The sequence below is a fragment of the Saimiri boliviensis genome, chromosome 5 (genome assembly GCF_048565385.1).
Source record: "Saimiri boliviensis isolate mSaiBol1 chromosome 5, mSaiBol1.pri, whole genome shotgun sequence".
Lineage (NCBI taxonomy): Eukaryota > Metazoa > Chordata > Mammalia > Primates > Cebidae > Saimiri > Saimiri boliviensis.
This window is the reverse complement of record NC_133453.1, coordinates 127,780,713-127,798,688: the sequence shown is the minus strand read 5'-3', so window position 1 is coordinate 127,798,688 and position 17,976 is coordinate 127,780,713. Positions and strand designations below refer to the sequence as shown.

General features: G+C 41.0%; 2 protein-coding genes, 1 long non-coding RNA gene and 1 pseudogene across 8 annotated transcripts in view; 1 reads left to right on the top strand and 3 right to left on the bottom strand.

Moving 5' to 3' along the window:
- LOC120368105 (uncharacterized) overlaps positions 1 to 15,632 on the bottom strand; it is a 70,061-nt gene extending 54,429 nt beyond the window's left edge. For 4 of the 5 annotated variants that reach the window (XR_012517818.1, XR_012517822.1, XR_012517821.1 and 1 more), the window contains exon 1: positions 15,502 to 15,632. This is a non-coding gene — a long non-coding RNA (uncharacterized LOC120368105). Of the gene's footprint in view, positions 1 to 12,565; positions 12,633 to 15,501 lie in introns of all 5 variants that reach the window. The other variant, XR_012517820.1, reaches the window with a different exon arrangement.
- On the bottom strand, positions 12,659 to 13,603 carry LOC141584508 (stabilizer of axonemal microtubules 1-like; the record flags this gene model as incomplete). The annotated part of the gene is made up of 1 exon (XM_074398691.1): positions 12,659 to 13,603. A coding segment is annotated over one exon (246 nt), but the record flags the coding sequence as incomplete, so codon positions are not given.
- On the bottom strand, positions 13,601 to 15,444 carry LOC141584507 (uncharacterized; annotated as a pseudogene).
- A 67-nt stretch (positions 15,633 to 15,699) lies between the features above and the next one.
- Positions 15,700 to 17,976, top strand: part of EFL1 (elongation factor like GTPase 1) — a 117,275-nt gene continuing 114,998 nt past the window's right edge. For both annotated transcript variants that reach the window (XR_746387.3, XM_003921674.4), the window contains exons 1-2: positions 15,700 to 15,810; positions 16,629 to 16,738. Coding sequence is in view for 1 of the 2 variants with exons in the window: in XM_003921674.4 (XP_003921723.1) it covers positions 16,648 to 16,738 (91 nt within the window). In the remaining variant the exon portion in view is untranslated. The remainder of the gene's footprint in view (positions 15,811 to 16,628; positions 16,739 to 17,976) is intronic.

The following is a 17,976-nucleotide window of genomic DNA, read 5'->3' as shown; positions in this document are numbered from 1 at the left end:
TCCAATGCTGAATATTCAAATCCCTCTGTAATTCAATGGGGGTGGTCTCCTCCCTGGACAAAGGTCACCCTTAATAAAACATCTACTAGAGTTTCCACAAGCAATTTGCCATGGATAAGGATTGAAGATGAATAATGGTGTCTCTCCATAATCTAACACTTAGTATAACAAGTGTCAAAACAGAGATTGAAACAATATACCGTAAGACATTTAGCCTGGGAGTTCAGGAAAGTCTTCCTTACAGAGAGGATAGACAACTGAGCTGAATCTTGGAAGATGAGCAGGAAATTGCCAGACAAATGGGAAGGTGGGAAGAGCATAAAAATAGGTACAGAGGGAATGTGTATCTCTGTGAAAGTTAAAGGGCTTCCAAGCTAAGGTGGTGGAAACCTAGCAATCTCTGATTCATTCTCCTCTTAGGCACCCTTGAAATACTATGCAGGAACATACACAAAAAACATTTTAACAGGGCTGGAAACTAGTAATATTACAAAGCATCCTGCCAGATTCTAGAAGGAATTTCCACTATGCCAAACTTGGATAAATCTAAGAAAGAAAGAAAGAAAATTTCGAGAGAAAAGTCAGTAGATTTCTACCCCAGCCCCATCCCATTTCCACCCTCTCTGGAAGTCCTTGTGTATAAAATAAAACCACAGACTGAAATGGAGGGGAGGCCTCTGAAGGTTCAATAGAGTTGAGGAAAGCAAACCTTGCAATCATGAGTTAGCAACTTCAAAAATGCTGTTTAAAAACATGCTGATAACATGTTTTTGAAAGGGTTGTGGTGTCCAATAAAATAACAGGACTCTTTCATTTTGTTAAGGCTTTAGCTTTTTTCCTCTGTCACGCAATGCTCTTTTGATGAAAGTGCAGATTTTTACCCTGTATCACAGACACAGAACTTTTACCAATACTGTCCCTCCCCAGCATAAACACAGCATACAACTTGATAGATGCTCTCTAAGGTGGCCAGGGGTATTTCACCATCCCATCCCATCCAATATGCGTATTAAGACTTTTTTTCTTTTTTTGAGACAGAATCTCACTGTATCGCCCAGGCTGGAATGCAGTGATGCAGTGTCAGCTCACAGCAACCTCCACCGCTTGGGTTCAAGAGAGTCTTCTACCTCAGCCCCCACCCCGACCCACCAAGTAGCTGGGACTACAGGTGCTTGCCACCATGCCCGGCTAATTTGTGTACTTTTAGTAGAGACAGGGTTTTGCCATGTTGGCCAGGCTGGTATCAGACTCCTGGCCTCAAGCAATCCACCTGCCTCGGCCTCCCAGAGTGCTGGCATTATAGGCGCAAGCCACCGTGGCTGGCCCAGACTTCCTTAATTGTAGCCATTACATAACTATAATGACTAACCAGGAAATGTGACTGGGAGGAGCTTACAGAGAGTAAGCAATAGGAAAACCAAAGCAAACCACAAAAACATAGATAAAAGTTCTCAACAGATGCTTCACTAAAAAAGATATACAGATAGTGTATTAATTGGTTAAGATTGCTATGAAAAGCACAAAACAGGGAAGCTTGAACAATAGAAATGTATTATCTCTCAGCTCCAGAGACCACAGATCCCAAGATCAAGGTGTTGGCAGGTTGGTTTCTTCTGAGGCTGTATGGGAAAATTGGTTCCATTTTTTTGTCCTAGCTTCTGGTGGATTGCTGGTGATCTCTGGCATTGTTTGGCTCATAAAGCTCTGCCTTTATCTTTACATGGCATCCTCCCTGTGGGCATGCATGTTTTCAAATTTCCCCTTTTTATAAGGACATCAGTCATACTGTATTAAGTCCAATCCTGATCACTTCATCTTTTGCAACGACCCTATTTTCCAATAAGATTATGTTCATAGGTAGTGAGGGTTAGAACTTCATTTTTGGAGGCACAATTCAACCCAGAAAAGATGGCAAAGCAGCACATGAAAAGATGCTTAAAATCAATAGTTATTACGAAAGTTAAAACTGCAGTAAGATACCACTACATACCTACTAGAATGGCTTAAAAACGAAAAACAAAACCCCACAAGCCACCATACACACAAACCTGACAATACCAAGTACTAGAAAGGGTCTGAGACAACTGGAACACTCACACATTGTTCATGAGAATGCAAAATGGTACACCTACTTCGGAAATCAGTTTGACAGTTTCTTATAAACATGCACGTATCATATGACCCAGCAAACTCACCTCTACGTGTTCATCAAAGAGAAGTGAAAATGTAGATTTACCTGAAAATGTGTAAATGAATGTTTATAGAACTTTATCCCCAAACTGGAAACCCAGATTGTCTTTCAGCTGGTAAATGGGTGAACATCTATCCATATATAAAGCCAGTTCAAGGAAGAAACAACATTTTGTTGTCTCAACATTTACTGATTCACCCAACAGCATGCATGAAACTTCAGTATAGTTTGGTAAGTGAAAAAAGCCAGACCAAAATACTACATGTTTTATGATTCCATTTCTATGAATTTCTGGAAAAGGCAAAACTATAGGGACAGAAAATAATAAATGACTGCTAGGGGTAGGGGTAGGAGCAATTGACTACAAAGCAGCAGGACAAAAGAATTTGGGGGTGGAATAGAATTCTTATGTAAGAAATTGCTGGTAGATATCCAATTTTGAATTTGTCAAAACCATTAGAATCCACTGAGTTAATTTCACGGTATGTAAATTATAAAAACTGTCACCTAGGACGTGGGATTGAAAAGAAAGGAGATGACCTAAGTAACTTTGGACAAGTGTTCAGACTGGCTACTATAAAGCTGAAGATAAAAATAATTATATATGAACATCGTACTCTAGTTTGTAATTTTTTTCTCTGACAGAGTTATGTGCTACCAGTTCTAAACTATAAGTATAATAAGGCTGAACTGAGAAAATATAGTGTAAGTAAGGAAAGCCAGGCTTCTATCAGTGAAATAAGTTACAAATAAGAAAAAGATGTAGATAGCACTATTCACAATAGCAAAGGTATGGAATCAACCCAAATGCCCATCAATGATAGACTGGATAAAGAAAATGTCATACATATACACCATGGAATATCACACAGCCATAACAAGGAATGAGATCATGTTCTTTGCAGGGACATGAATGGAGCTGGAAGCCATTATCCTCAGCAAACTAATGCAGGAGCATAAAACCAAATACTACACATTCTCACTCATAAGTGGGAGCTGAAAAATGAGAACACATGGACACAGGGAAGGGAACAACACTTACTGGGGCCTGTTGGGGGAGGGCAGTGGAAGAGTGCATTAGGGAGAAGAGCTAATGCATGCTGGGCTTAATAATTAGGTGATGAGTCGACGGGTGCAGCAAACCACCTGGGCACACAGTTACCTATGTAACAAACCTGCAAGTTCTGCGCATGTACCCCGGAACTTAAAATAAAAAGATGCAGACTATAATGAGCCCTATGGTGCTGAAACAGTGTCCAGGGTTTCCATATGAATTCATAGATACACATAAAAAAAACAGATGTGTGTGTGTGTGCGCACGCGCGCGCATTTACAGGTTAGTGTATATACTTTGTATATGTGGACAGTTTAATCAGAGATGGAAATTGTAAGAAAGAACCAAGAAGAAATGCTATAGATTAAAAACACTGTAACAAAAATGAAGAATGCCTTTGACAGGCTTATTAGTAAACTGGATTCTGCTGAGGAAAGAAATCTCTGAGGTTGAGACTATCTCACAGAAAGCACCAAAACAGAAAAGGGGAAAAGGATGGAAAAAAACTGAGTATGCAAGAACTGTGAGACAACTGCAAAACACGTAACGTGCATGTGATGGGAATTCCAGAAGCAGAAGAGAAACAAGAAATATTCAAAACAATAATGGTTGAGAATTTCTCTCAATGTGAAACACCAAACCACAGATCCAGGAAGCTCAGAAAACATCAAGCAGGGTAAACGCCCACAGAAAAATGACATCTAGCCACCTAAGTTACAAACTATAAAAAAAAAAAAAAATCAAAGATGAAGAGAAAATTCTGAAGGAACCTAGAGGAAAAAACCACCTTACCTACAGAAGAGTCAATATAAGAATTACATCCAACTTCTCAGAAATAGTGTAAGCAAGAGGAGAGTGGAGTGAAATATTTAAAGTGATGAAAGAGGGGGGAAGAAAACCCACCATACAATACTATTTTGCCAAAGCGGAATGTTCTGTCCTAAGCCATGGAGGCTAAGTTTGGCAGCACACCAAAATCATAACTTGACATTAGATGTTAAAGCTCGAAGTGAGTTTTAGTCTTTTGGCTCCTTCATTTTTGAAATGGCAAGTTACCTTTATAGGTTGGGACAGTGTCCAACTTTCCTTTTTTAACTTGTTGTCTCTCCAAAGGCCGGACTATTGCCACAGGCTGCACTTTGTATGAATTAAAATCCTGTTTATAGGTAGTACCAAGATCAATCTTCCCTTGTTTTGGTTTACACTTTTCTGGCACATGGTGAGGCTGTTTAACTATTTCATAAGGACGATAATCTGACCTGAAATATATAAATTTGAACCATAGCCTCACCAGTTCTTTTATTTCTAATTATTTCAATGAAGTATAGAAAATGTCAAGGCTTTTTTTTTTTTTACTTGAAAAGTCTAAGAAGATAATTAAAATGGTAATAGTTGATTAACTACTTGAAAGAGGTAACTGAATTTCTTATAAGGTCCTATCTAGTGATTAAGTATCTTGAGAAAAGTAAATATATCAGAAATCCTAGTTCTTAAAACATCACTACAATAGACCTCAGTAAATATTATCCTCAAGTAATTGATTTTTTCTAACCTGGAAGGAAATTTCAGATAAAATTTACTAAACCTGAAAAGTTTAGAAAATATATTCCCCGAGTCCACTTTGTCCAAGTCCTTATTCATCCTCCTTAAAGACACCAGCAAACTATTTTGGCATACTTTCTTCTTTTTTAATTCTTTGTTTTCCCACTTATTGTTAAACAATTAGTAATTCTGGTCTTCAGACATAAATCACATTCAGATTATAGATGTGAGTGCTCCTCATCTTTGGATGTCCCAGAGGTCCCTGTCAGGGATGGATGCCAGATGGTAATGTAGCCAACCTGGGCACTACATAACATTATGTGACAGATGTAGTACTGCAGACACTGAGGTAAAAACTGAGGAATGGAGAAGACTGTCATTTTTACCTTATAAATCTCTCTCAAATCAAACTACTTTTCTCCACATTTGATCACACTTAAGCTGATCAGACAGTATAGGTCCAAATCCTGGCTCTGTCACTAGCTGTGGGACCTTAGATAACTTCATTAACCTGTTTACACCCGAGTTTCTTCCCTTTTCGAGATGGAGTCTAGTTCTGTCGCCCAGCTAGAGTGCAGTGGCGTGATCTTGGCTCACTGCAACCTCCAACTCCCTGGTTCAAGTGATTCTCCTGCTTCAGGCTCCCAAGTAGCTGGGACTACAGGCGCATACCCACTTAGCAGACATGGGGTTTCACCATGTTGGCCAGGATGGCCTCGATCTCTTGACCTCGTGATCTGCCTGCTTTGGCCTCCCAAAGTGCCCCAGTTTCTTTATATATAAAATGGGACAGTAATACCTTCTATCTCACAGAATTGTGAGATAAATACACACATGCTTTGAAGACCGCTTGGTACACAGTAAAATCAACATGATAGCTACTACTATTACTACTCCAAGACTTTATGGGTTGCTTTTTTCTTCTGGACTATACTGGCACATCACTCATTTTATGAATAAACTAACTTGTATTAATCAATATTGGTTACAGACATCTAAGATGTCTGTAACCAATATTGATTTATACAAGACAGTTTATTGAAACCAAAACCCTCAATGAATTCTTCTATATACAATATAACTTCTTAGACCAAAACCCTCACTGAATTCTTCTTCTATATACAACGTAACTTCTTAGACTGATTTAACTGTTTTTTCACCCCCTCCAATCCACTTCAATCTGGTTTCCAGCACTGCCACTTCCCTAATACAGCTCTAAGGTTCATGATGTCTTCCATGTGATTAGATTCATCAAACGTTTTAGTCCTCATCTTACTTGACCTCTCCAACAGTAATTGATGTTGTTGTTCACACTGTTTCTAGGAAACTTTCTCTTCCTGGTTTCCTGATTATTTCTTTCCAGTCTCCAATAGAGCTTCATCTACCTCTACTTGGTCATTAAATAAATGTTAGCATTCCTCAAGACTTGGACCTACCTACACATTCTTCTTTTCATCCACTGTTCACTCCTAAGGATAACTCTTCTACTCCCACAGCTTTGATTACTACCTAGATCCAAATAACTCTCAAATTTACATCTCGGCTTAGACCTCTTCTTTGAGCTCCATACCAGTACCTACAATGGTCTCCTGAATATTCAATGGCAACTCAAAACTTAACATGCCCCAAATCAATTCGCTATTTCCTCAATAAATATGGTCCTTTCTGCTTGTTCTGTATTTATGTGAATGCTATCACCATCCTTTCAGATGCACAGTCAGAAATCTAGTTCTTACCCTTTATACCTCACCTCTCTCCCTTATGTAGTCCATCATCTACCACTATCAATTTTGCCTCATAAATACCAAATCTAATCACTTTTCTCCACATCTATTACCACCATAATATGCAAAGTTTTTAAAACAGCTCTTTTGAATCACTTTAATAGCTTCCTAAACTCATTTACCCACCTCCACTGTAGTTCTCCCTCCAATCTTTTCTCCACATAGCACCTGAAGTAATAGTTTCCCAGGTAAATCTGATCAAGTCATTCTTGCCCTCATCTCCCTAGTCTCTTCCTTATCTCCCTACCTCCCCCATTCCACCCTGCACCAAAAAAAAAAAAAAAAAAACCACCACACAGAGAAAAAATCTTCATGGCTTATTACTGTAAAGACATAGACAACACTGAACATGGCTTAAAGCAGGCGTCCCCAAACTTCTTACACAGGGGGCCAGTTCACTGTCCCTCAGACCGTTGGAGGGCCGCCACATACTGTGCTCCTCTCACTGACCACCAATGAAAGAGGGGCCCCTTCCAGAAGTGCGGCGGTGGGCCGGATAAATGGCCTCAGGGGGCCGCATGTGGCCCGCAGGCCATAGTTTGGGGACGCCTGGCTTAAAGGCTCTGCCTGGCCTCCTTCGCTAGCCTCGGCTCTCACTGTGCTGCTTCCTCTTGCTTTCTTTGCTCCAGCTGGCCCTTTGAGAATTTCTTAGGTTCCATGCTCTTTCCATGCTACTCTCTGTCTCTGCTTGAAATGCATTTCCTTCCCCCTCTCAATCCACTTTATTTAATATCCTTCAGGTTTTGACTCATTTTTCCTATTCCCCTGATGAAGTCACACTCTTGTTCTGGCTGTCAAGGTACCTGTGCCTATCCTTCATAGATTTCATCACTGTTGCAATTTCAGACTATTTTGAATAATGTTTTTGATTACCATCTCTAATAGATTGTAACATCTGTCAGCAGGGAGATCATGACTGCTTTTGCTCATCACTGTATCCCAGGAGTCTAGTATAGTGCTTGATGCTTAATAATTTTTTATTTAATGGATGAAAAGTAGCACAAATCACATACCTCTGCTTCTCAAGACATCAGAGTTGTTCCTTGCTCTTCCCAAATAGGAGCTAGAGGGGAATAGGCTTAAATGCACTCCGAAAGTGGGAGAATTGGGAAAAGAAAAGCGGAGAGAAAGCTGACGAGTCTCAGTCTCTCTGGTTAGACTAGTTACATGTTAGAAAGTATACCTCCAGGCTGGGCGCGGTGGCTCAAGCCTGTAATCCCAGCACTTTGGGAGGCCGAGGCGGGTGGATCACGAGGTCAAGAGATCGAGACCATCCTGGTCAACATGGTGAAACCCCGTCTCCACTAAAAATACAAAAAATTAACTGGGTGTGGTGGCGCGTGCCTGTAATCCCAGCTACTCAGGAGGCTGAGGCAGGAGAATTGCCTGAACCCAGGAAGCAGAGGCTGCAGTGAGCCGAGATCGCGCCATTGTACTCCAGCTTGGGTAACAAGAGCGAAACTCCGTCTCAAAAAAAAAAAAAGAAAGTATACCACCTCCAAACCCAAAGCTATGGAGTAGTAGAGGGTAAATGCAATCTTATTCCTCTGATATATCCTAAAACATTTGATGTGTTTAGAATCCGACTCCTTCAGGGCAGACTTCCTGCCAACTTTGGCAGTCATCTAACTGAGCTATAACTGTACATAAAGGATCTCAAATCTTGTACAAGTTCAGATACCTCTTTACACACTTCCTGTACTATAGAAAGGTACAGAAAGTTTCTTTGTTTATACAGATAAATCCACGCTCTACTGCCTAGTCAACACAGTCAACATGAGGGAGTCAAGCAAGAGTTTCGAGTTCCTAGATTATGACTCTTAGAAATACTTCTAGCTTCCCAGTTAAAATACAAAGAAAAGATTCAATGTCTTACGAAGTGAAGAGATGACAATTTAAGAAACAAATTTTTTGGTTTTACTGGCATATTTGGATCTTTGGGAGTTTTTTAACTAAGGCTTACTTGAATAGGTCAACTGGGGAAATCCAGAATTGAAATGCAACTGCCTTTTAAAAGAAAGATAAGGCAGGTTAATTTTCTCGATTTTGATATTTAGAACTGCTTAAAAGCAAAATCTTTGTTCAATAAATATAAATACTGTAAAATTTATTTCAAGTCTCTAATATGAACCATTAAGGCATCAAGAAAGAAATATTAATAAAGTGAAGAAAAAATATTCTCATTTAATACTCAACAAGTTATTTAATTTCTTCATCTCATCTTTTAACCTATAATTATCTTATTAATCTGATGTTTTTATTTCTCAAGTTTCCCACAAGACTATAAACTACAGTAAAGCAAAGACCTTCTCTGTTTTATGCTCCATTTCATCCTCAAGACAGCAGTCTAGTTCCTGACCTACTGCACTGAATCAGTAGCAACAGAATCACCAGCAATGCTGGTTAAAAATACAGCTTCCTGCTGGGCACGGTGGCTCATGCCTGTAATCCTAGCACTTGGGAGGCCAAGGAGGGTGGATTGCCTTATATCAGGAGTTCAAGACCAGCCTGGGCAACATGGTGAAACCCTGTCTCTATTAAAATACAAAAAATTAGCCAGGCATAGCAGCATGTGCCTGTAGTCCCAGCTACTCAGGAGGTTGGGGCAGGAGAACGGCTAGAACTGGGGAGGTGGAGGCTGCAGTGAGCCGAGATGTGCCACTGCACTCCAGCCTGGGTGACAGAGCGAGACTTCACCTCAAAAAAAAAAAAAAAAAAGCAATTTCCCGGGACCCACTGGCTCTTTTAGATGGAGCTCTGGAATCTGCCATTTTAACACTTCTAGATGGCACTAATGCACACCAAAATCTGAGGACTAAGTAAAATCTTCCATCTTTGGAAGAGCCCATACACCTACAGAAGTAACTAGATTCACCAAAATATTATTACTGCAACAAATGGCTGAAATGTTAAAAATAGAAATATTAGCCTAAAAGTTTAAAAGTCTCCACCTTTGTTATATAAATAGAATGAGTTCCATCTCAAATGAAATGAAAATAGCTAACACCAAAATCTAAAGCTGTTATAGAGCATTTTAAAAACTCAAAATTATAGCAATATGATGTCTGAGTTCCTTGAAAGCAGGAACTTCAACTTGTGAAAGGAAAATAAATCTTAGGGCCCCAAAATCACCAATGGAAGGGGAAAGTCAAGTGGGAACCGCTTAGGGCCAATCTGCCTCCAATTCTATTCAGAGTCACCACTCTGCTCACTAAGATAAATGCATATCTATCTGCCTCCTTTGGAGAGGCTAATCGGAAACTCAAAAGAATGCAACCATTTGTCTCTTATCTACCTATGGCCTGCAAGCTCCCTCCCAGCCTCCAGTTGTCCCGCCTTTCTGGACCTAACCAATATTCATCTTACACATATGTTGACTGATGTGTGTCTCCCTAAAACATACAAAACCAAACTGTGCTCTGACCACCTTGGCACACATCATTGAGACCTCCAGAGGCTGTGTCACAGGCACACGCCCTCAACCCTGGCAAAATAAACTTTCTAAATTAACTCAGACCTGTCTCAGGTGTTTGGGGTTCACAAACTTATTAACATTTTTATACTTAACACCAAGACTGTACCTTGAATATAGTATACAATTAACAATTTAAATAATGAGTAAACCTTGTACTTAAGCCACCTAACCCTCAAAAATACAGAGAGATCAAAAAAAGGTAAGTCCAAATGAAAAGTATAGGCTTGGAGATCCAAGATGGCTGATTACTAGCAGCTCCAGATTGTAGTTCCCAGTGAAAGCGCAGAGAACGAGAGGACGCCACACTTTCAGACGAATTTTTCTCCCTCACAGACCCGGAGATTCCCAGTGGAGAAGCCCCCACGAGTCGCCACCGCGACTCTTGTGGCCGGTGCGGTGGTTCCTGGTGCAGAGTAAAGGGGACTGGGTCCCCTTTTGGTCACGTTTGGAGCTCTGGGAAGGCAGAGTAGCCTATTCAGCTGATTGAAAAAGGGACTCAAGAAGGAAGCCAGACCGGAGATTCCTGGGCAGAAAAGCACCACAAATCTTAACGTAGCTGCTTTGGCCAGCACAGTGGGTTGCTCAGATTCCGGCGCTGGGAATCAACAAGCTGGACGTCCACTCAGAGACCTAATTTGAAAGCTGGTAATTACAAAGACGACAGGTGGATAAATTTACAATGATGGGAAGAAACCAGCGTAAAAAGGCTGAGAATACTCAGAATCAGAATGCCTCTCCCTCTACAGGGGATCACAGTTCCTCATCAACAAGGGAACAAGGCCTGATGGAGAACAAGTGCGTCCCATTAACAGATTTAGGCTTCAGAAGGCGGATAATAAGAAACTTCTGTGAGTTAAAAGAACACGGTCTAGCCCAATGTAAAGGACCTTGAAAAAAGTTTTGATGAAATCCTAATGAGAATAGACAATCTAGAAAGGAATATAAGTCAATTAATGGAACTGAAGAATACAACACGAGGACTCTGTGAAGTATGTACAGGTTTTAACAGTCGAATTGATCAAGCAGAAGAAAGGGTATCAGAGGTCAAAGACCAACTTAATGAAATAAAACAAGAAGACGAGATTAGAGAAGAAAGAGTAAAAAGAAATGAGCAAAGTCTCCAAGAAATACGGGACTATGTGAAAACACCTAATTTGCGTTTGATAGGTGTACCTGAATGTCAAGAAGAGAATGAATCCAAGCTGGAAAATATTCTTCAGGATATTATTCAGGAAAACTTTCCTCACCTAGTAAGGCAGGAAAATAGTCAACTTCAGGTAACACAGAGACCACCACAAAGATATTCTTCAAGTAGAGCAACCCCAAGACACATAATCGTTAGATTCACCAGGATTGAAATACAGGAGAAAATTCTAAGGGCAGCTAGAGAGAAGGGTCAGGTTACCCATAAAGGGAAGCCTATCAGACTCACAGCAGATCTTTCAGCTGAAACCCTACAAACTAGAAGAGAGTGGGGGTCAATATTCAATATCCTCAAAGAAAAGAATTTTCAACCCAGAAACTCATATGCAGCCCAATTAAGCTTCATAAATGAAGGAAAAATAAAATTTTTCACGAACAAGCAAGCACTCAGATTTCATCACCACCCGGCCTGCTTTACAAGAGCTTCTGAAAGAAGCACTATACACAGAAAGGAACAACCAGTATCAGTCATCCCAAAAACTTACCAAAAGGTAAAGAGAATCTCCATAATGAAGAATCAACTAATAGGCAAAATAGTCAGCTAGCATTAAAAGACAATATTAAACTCACAAATATCAATATAAATCCTAAATTTAAATGGATTAAATGCCCCTATCAAAGATACAGACAGGCAAATTGAATAAAAAGTCAAAACCCTTCAGCACGCTGTATCCAGATCCATCTCATAAGCAAGGACACACAAAGACTCAAAGCGTTGGTGGAAGACTTACCAATCAAATGGAGAGAAAAAAAAAAGAAAACAGGAGTTATAACTGTCGTCTCTGACAAAATAGACTTTAATAGCAACAAAGACTAGAAGAAACAAAGAAGGACATTATAAAATGGTAAAAGGATCAATGCAGCAACTGGAGTCAATGATCATAAATATATATGCACATAATATAGGAACACCCAGATACATAAGACAACTTCTTAGTGACCTATAAAGAGACTTGGACTCCCACACAGTAATAATGGGAGACTTTGACACCACATTGTTAATATTCGACGGATCAACGAGATAGAAAATTAACAGGGACATGTAGGATTTGAACTCAGACCTGGAACAAGTAAACTCAGTGAATATTTATAGAATTCTTCACCCCAGGTCCAGAGAACACACATTTTTCTCAGTATCATATTACACCTATTTTGAAAGTGACCACATAATTGGAAGTAAATCACTCTTCAGCATTTGCATAGAATTTCACAGACTTAAATAAAATATTGGTTGGCTGTTTGTTATTTTCTTCCCTTATTCCTTCCTGTCTCCGCTGTTAAGCACAATTATTGGCGTAAAAAGAGATTTTTAATACCTGTTTTTAGATTGCATTCCAGCCTGGGTAATAGAGCAAGACTCCTGTTCTCCCCCTTTTTCTTTTTCTATTAAAAAAAAAAAAAAAAAAAAAAGTGTGACTATTCCAAATGTTGGTTAAAAAAAAAAAAAAGTTGTCAGTAAAAAGTAAATATGAATTCAAACTTTGGAAACATAAAAAAAAAGTATAGGCTTAAGAGGATTTTTGTCCATTACTGACTGAACAAATATTGGGTACCTACTATGTGCTAGCAGGCATTGTGTTAGTTTTCTGGAAATAGAATGCTGAGATAACAATAGACTTAGTTTCTGCTTTCATGGAACACTGAAACTAATCTAATGATAAATAATAGGAAGGTGCTTTGGGAACTTATTTAGGAGAATTTTACCTAACCTGAAAACTGGATGAAGTATCAGCGAAGGCTTTTTCAAGTGATAGTTTAGTTGAGATCTACAGACTGAAGGAGCATTAGCTAGGAAAAGGAAGGAAAATTGCAAGTAGGGAAAATAGTATCTTGGACGACTCTGACACAAGGGAAACCTGGCACTTTCAAGGAAATGAAAAATGGCCCCTAGGACTGTTATAGTGAACCCCAAGTTTCTCTTCAAAGATTCAGTATGTCAGTGTGTTCAGCTCTCTTATTCTTTAATTCTCTATTTTAAAGTTTAACTTCCTTGTACTTCCAGTAAACAACCTTCTCCTCCACAGGTTCTAATCATTAGTTCACATCTGCTCCGCCCACCACCAGAAGAGCTGAGAGAAAAATAAGTAAAGCAAATAGTTACTGAATAGTTACTTAAATGCAGTTATTCCTTCCATTTTACCACAGCATGCTCGAATTTCTTGCTTGGGTTTAAGACTCTGAAGTGGAAAAACATTGTCATACATAGGATATTTTCCCAAATATTCAGTGGTAGGGCAAAACACCCCAGAATTTTCATAAATCCTTGGGGTTCCATGCAGACAATGATGTCGCCTGTGCAAAAAATAAACTGAAAGATTATTTAACCTTAAAAAACATTTCGTATTGTAATTGCATTTTAATCAGAGACCTCCAATAAACTCACAATTTGTAAATTCTAGAGCTTTACAAAAAAAAACCAAAAACTTTCTTCTGTAATGTTCACAAAAACAAATAATGGTCTATCCCTATGAGATGTAAGCACAACAATTAGCTGTCTCATAACAATTTAGTGTCTTGAAACACTATAGAAGCTGAAAATCTAATAGGGAGTTTCCCATGCTCATGTAGAAAGGTTCCACAATCTAGGTTTCACTTACCATGTGTATTCACATGATAGTTTGATTCAGGACAGAGCTACATAAGGAGAGAGTCGGGGCACAACATTTATTTTGCTTGCACGGAATACAATAGAGGCAATAAAAGATTGAGTTGTTAGGTGGCATCTTGATTTGCAAGGTGGTTTCCTAACTTGGCAGCTTCTCGACCTTTGAAGAGTCGAGTGATTCTGGAGTCTAAAGAGTCTAAAGCTCTGTGACAATTTTCTGATTATGGCAGAGGCAGTGGCTCCCTTGTCAGACCTGTTCTGTGGTAAAATTTTTGGAGGTTTCTCCTGGAAGCTTATTTTGAAAATGATTTCCTCAGTTCTTCCAAGTGAACTCTGTATATATATATACACCTTGTAAATTCCTTTTTGCCTCAACTAACCAGAGGAGATTATGTTATGTATAACTAAGAACTTTGACCAATATATCATATAAGCTAATAGTATACAGCTATTTAAGAGAACAAGGGTGGTCTTTATGCATGGTCATTGCAAAATGGTGATACTGTAAATAGTAAAAAGCCAGACTGTAGAATAGTATGCTCAGAATATTCTTTTTGGTTTAAAAAAAAAAATGAATGCATATGTAAAACAACTCTTAAAGAACATTTGTTATCTGTGGAAGATAGAATTATGAAGGCATATTTTTGCTTAGATGTTTATATGACACCTCGTGTATTTACTGCATTATTAGAAAATAAAGACAAAACCCTTAAAAAACAAAATAACCACAACGACAACAAAAAAACCCCCAAACAAAAAGTAAAATCACACCATTCCAAAGGTAGCCCTCAACATAATGAAGACTGAATTTCCTAACAGTGGAATGAGTAAGGAACTTACGTTGGATATAAATTAGAAAAAAGTAATAATTTTCTCCTGCACGCAAGTCTGCAGATCGATACACCCAGTTAATTTGTTGATATTTTAATCTACATCTGATTTACGAACTGTGTTTATTATGAGACTATAAAAAAAAAAAACCCTGCTATCAACACGCAGGTGTTTTCTTTGAAGGGGATTACAAACACGAAGGGCCACATTCCTTTTTATTTAGCAAATAATGACTAATTCCTGGGTCAACAGTGAAGCTGAGGGAGAAGACTGTTTACAGGTGATGTAGGTTTGGGCTCGGGGGCGAGACTACTGTCCGGCCTTTTCAATCAGGCGGATCTCAAAGAAGTGCTGCCTGGACGGGAATGGGAATACGGTCTGGCTGTGAGGACAGAAAGCTGGAGATGAAAGAAAGTGTGATATGGATGGCAGACTCAGGGCCTGAGCACCGCTCTTTTTCACCTTTGTGGTGTGGGATGATAGGGTGGAGCGGGTGGAGAGGTACTCTCCCAGGCGGATCACACCCCGCTCCTCACCAGCCTCATAGCCCGTCGCCGCTTCACATAGATTATTTACCCGGCCCGGGTGGCATTTTACTTTGCATTCCTTGATTGGGAATAAACGTTTTACCCCCAGGTAGCCGGCGGGTGCGGAGCGAGTATTCGTGGAGCGGGGTAAGAGGGGACGTCCCTGCGCCCTCGTCCCTTCATCTCCGGGGACGGCCACTCTCGGGGTTCCCAAGGAGCCGGCTCCTGGCACCTAGGCTCTAGGTCGGCTCCCAAGCCCCGGCCCCCCGCTACACCAGCCGTTTCTTACCTGCGGGTGCAAAGCTGACACAGACACCAGCTCCTCATGCTCTTGCCTCCCACGGTTTCCTCCACAGCGCCTCGGCACTTGCAGCTTCTCCGCTCCCGCAGCGCCCGCCACGGCCGATGCAGCCGAGAGACGCGCGGCGACTGACGCTGCGCCGACTTCCGGCGGCGTCAGAGACGCGAGGGTGAAAGGTCGTGCGTCAGCCGGCCCCGCCCCCTGGCGCGCGGGCGTTCGGGACTCGAGAGCTCCAGGCGGAAGCTCTTGCTGTGGCCGGGACCGAGAGGAGGAGGGCTTTTGGGGCTGCCGCAGCCGGTGAGTACCGGCTCGCGCTGGGGCTGGTGTCCTCCTCGGCCAGCCTCTGGGCGGTGTTGGAGGACCCCGATCGCTGCGGCTGTGTGGCGGGAACACGGGGCTGAGGCCGATCGCGGGCTGGGAGCGGCGGTCCCCGGAGTGTCACTTCCAGCCTGGGTCCAGGGCGATCGCCGGTCCTTGTGGACCCGGGAGACTCAAAAAGAGCGAATCCGAGACCCTGCAGAAAGGAAGAGCATGTAGCGTAGAGGTTTTTCCTTTTTATTTAGAAAGGAATGAATGACCGGCAGTGCACCTGCTTGGATAATAAACACGTGACCCAAAACTTTGTTCGGGCTCCCTGGGCAGCAATCAAGCTGGGTATTTGACCTCGCACGAGGACGAGCGAGCGTGTCAGAATGAGGGGCTTGGGGGAAGACTGAAGAGAGGAAGGGGGTATTTTCTTCTGCATCTTCTCTCCCTCCTGCATGCCACCCTTCCTGAAGTACGTGGTCACTGGCCTGGAGAAGTTTAGGCAAGTACTCCTCCACCGGCGGAGTCACCGGTACCGCTGTTCACCCAGCCCCCACGAGCTGCGTGATTCGTCGCAGCCTTCGGATCCGAAAGGATGAGCAAACTCCTTAAGTATAATCGTGGTAGGATATTGACTTTAGTGCTCCAACTGGACTTAGGCCTAGGTGATCTAGCTCATCAAAACATTCACTGGGTTTTGGTTTCAGGGGTTTGAGAAGCCTTGCCACCTCCCAGCGTTTATTATTATTTTTTTCTTTTGCCCCGACCTTTAGCCTCTGGGCCATTTGTAATACGTATTTTATTTTTAGTCTCAGGAAATAAGTAACCATGGTGCTCAACAGCTTGGATAAGATGATTCAACTCCAGAAAAACACTGCCAACATCAGGAATATTTGTGTTTTGGCTCATGTTGACCATGGTAAGAATCCTTTTTAAATGGCTTATTTTGATAAATACGGGAGGTGTGTCTCTGTATGTCTCAGCGGAGTGAAGCAGTGGGCAGTTGAGGGTGCGGTTTGCTAAGAAGCAAGTCTTCCTTCTTTTAAAAGTTTTCTGTGGCGTTAAGAAAGCCTGCTTTGCTATAAAGCATTTGAAATGAACACGGTTACTTAGTGAGTGGCATTCTTCTATATAGCATGTCATGCTTTTTAAACCAGCCCTTGGGTGTGTGTTTTTGAAATGGCTTTACATATATTTAAAAAAAAAAACAAAAAACAAAAAACAAAAAACTCTGTAGTCTTGACATAATGTCCTTGGAGCCTGTGGTAAGTGATCCTGTTTAATTCATTAGATATTTATCAAACATCTGTTAAGTTCGAGATATTTTGCTAAGTATGTCAGAAGGTGGAGATTTATGAGTAGGGCACCAGCCCAGCTGTAGAGGACGTTTTAACAGTAAGACAGAGCAAAATGAGACAAACAGAGAAAAAAGTCGACTCTAAGATCAGGAGAACTAGATGATTGGGAAGTGAGGGGTTAAGAAAAAGCCTCCAACATAATTAGTATTAGAGATGACACTTGAAGGGGGCTCAAGATGACAAATGGAGATAAACATTACAGGTGGGAATGTGTCATCAAGGGGAGAAGGAAATATATGTGGTCAAAGCCCAGCACATGGGAAAGGCAGAGATAGCTAATCCATGGTGTATGTGCTTCTGACACATACTGCTGTAATTCCATAGCACTCTTTCATACTAAGCCGCCTCTTGATGGTAGCTACAGCAAAGTGATTGGGAAGGGCATGTGAAATAAAGCCTGTTTCCCATTCTGAAGGTGAAGGACTAGTCAGCAAGGGGAAGAAGCAGACTGAGTCATATCTCATAGAGCTCCTCATGCCAGCTGGGAACCAGGTTAAGAGTTAAGTGCTCCAGCTCTGGAGTTAGACAACCTGAGTTCACATTTCCATTTTTAAGTTATGTACTTTGCCTTTTTGAGCTTCAATATACGGCGTCTGTAAAACAGGATGAGAACTATACCCACTTTATAGGCGATAGGATTAAATGTAATAATGAGAGGGAAGGTAAACCCTTCACCATGAAAACTATCATTAACATCTACTATCAGGCAGTAGGGCGCCTTTGGGGGAAAACAGAGCAGGGATGGTGCAATCAAATAAAACATTAGAAAGATTAGACTGGTGGACACACTTAGGGTGGA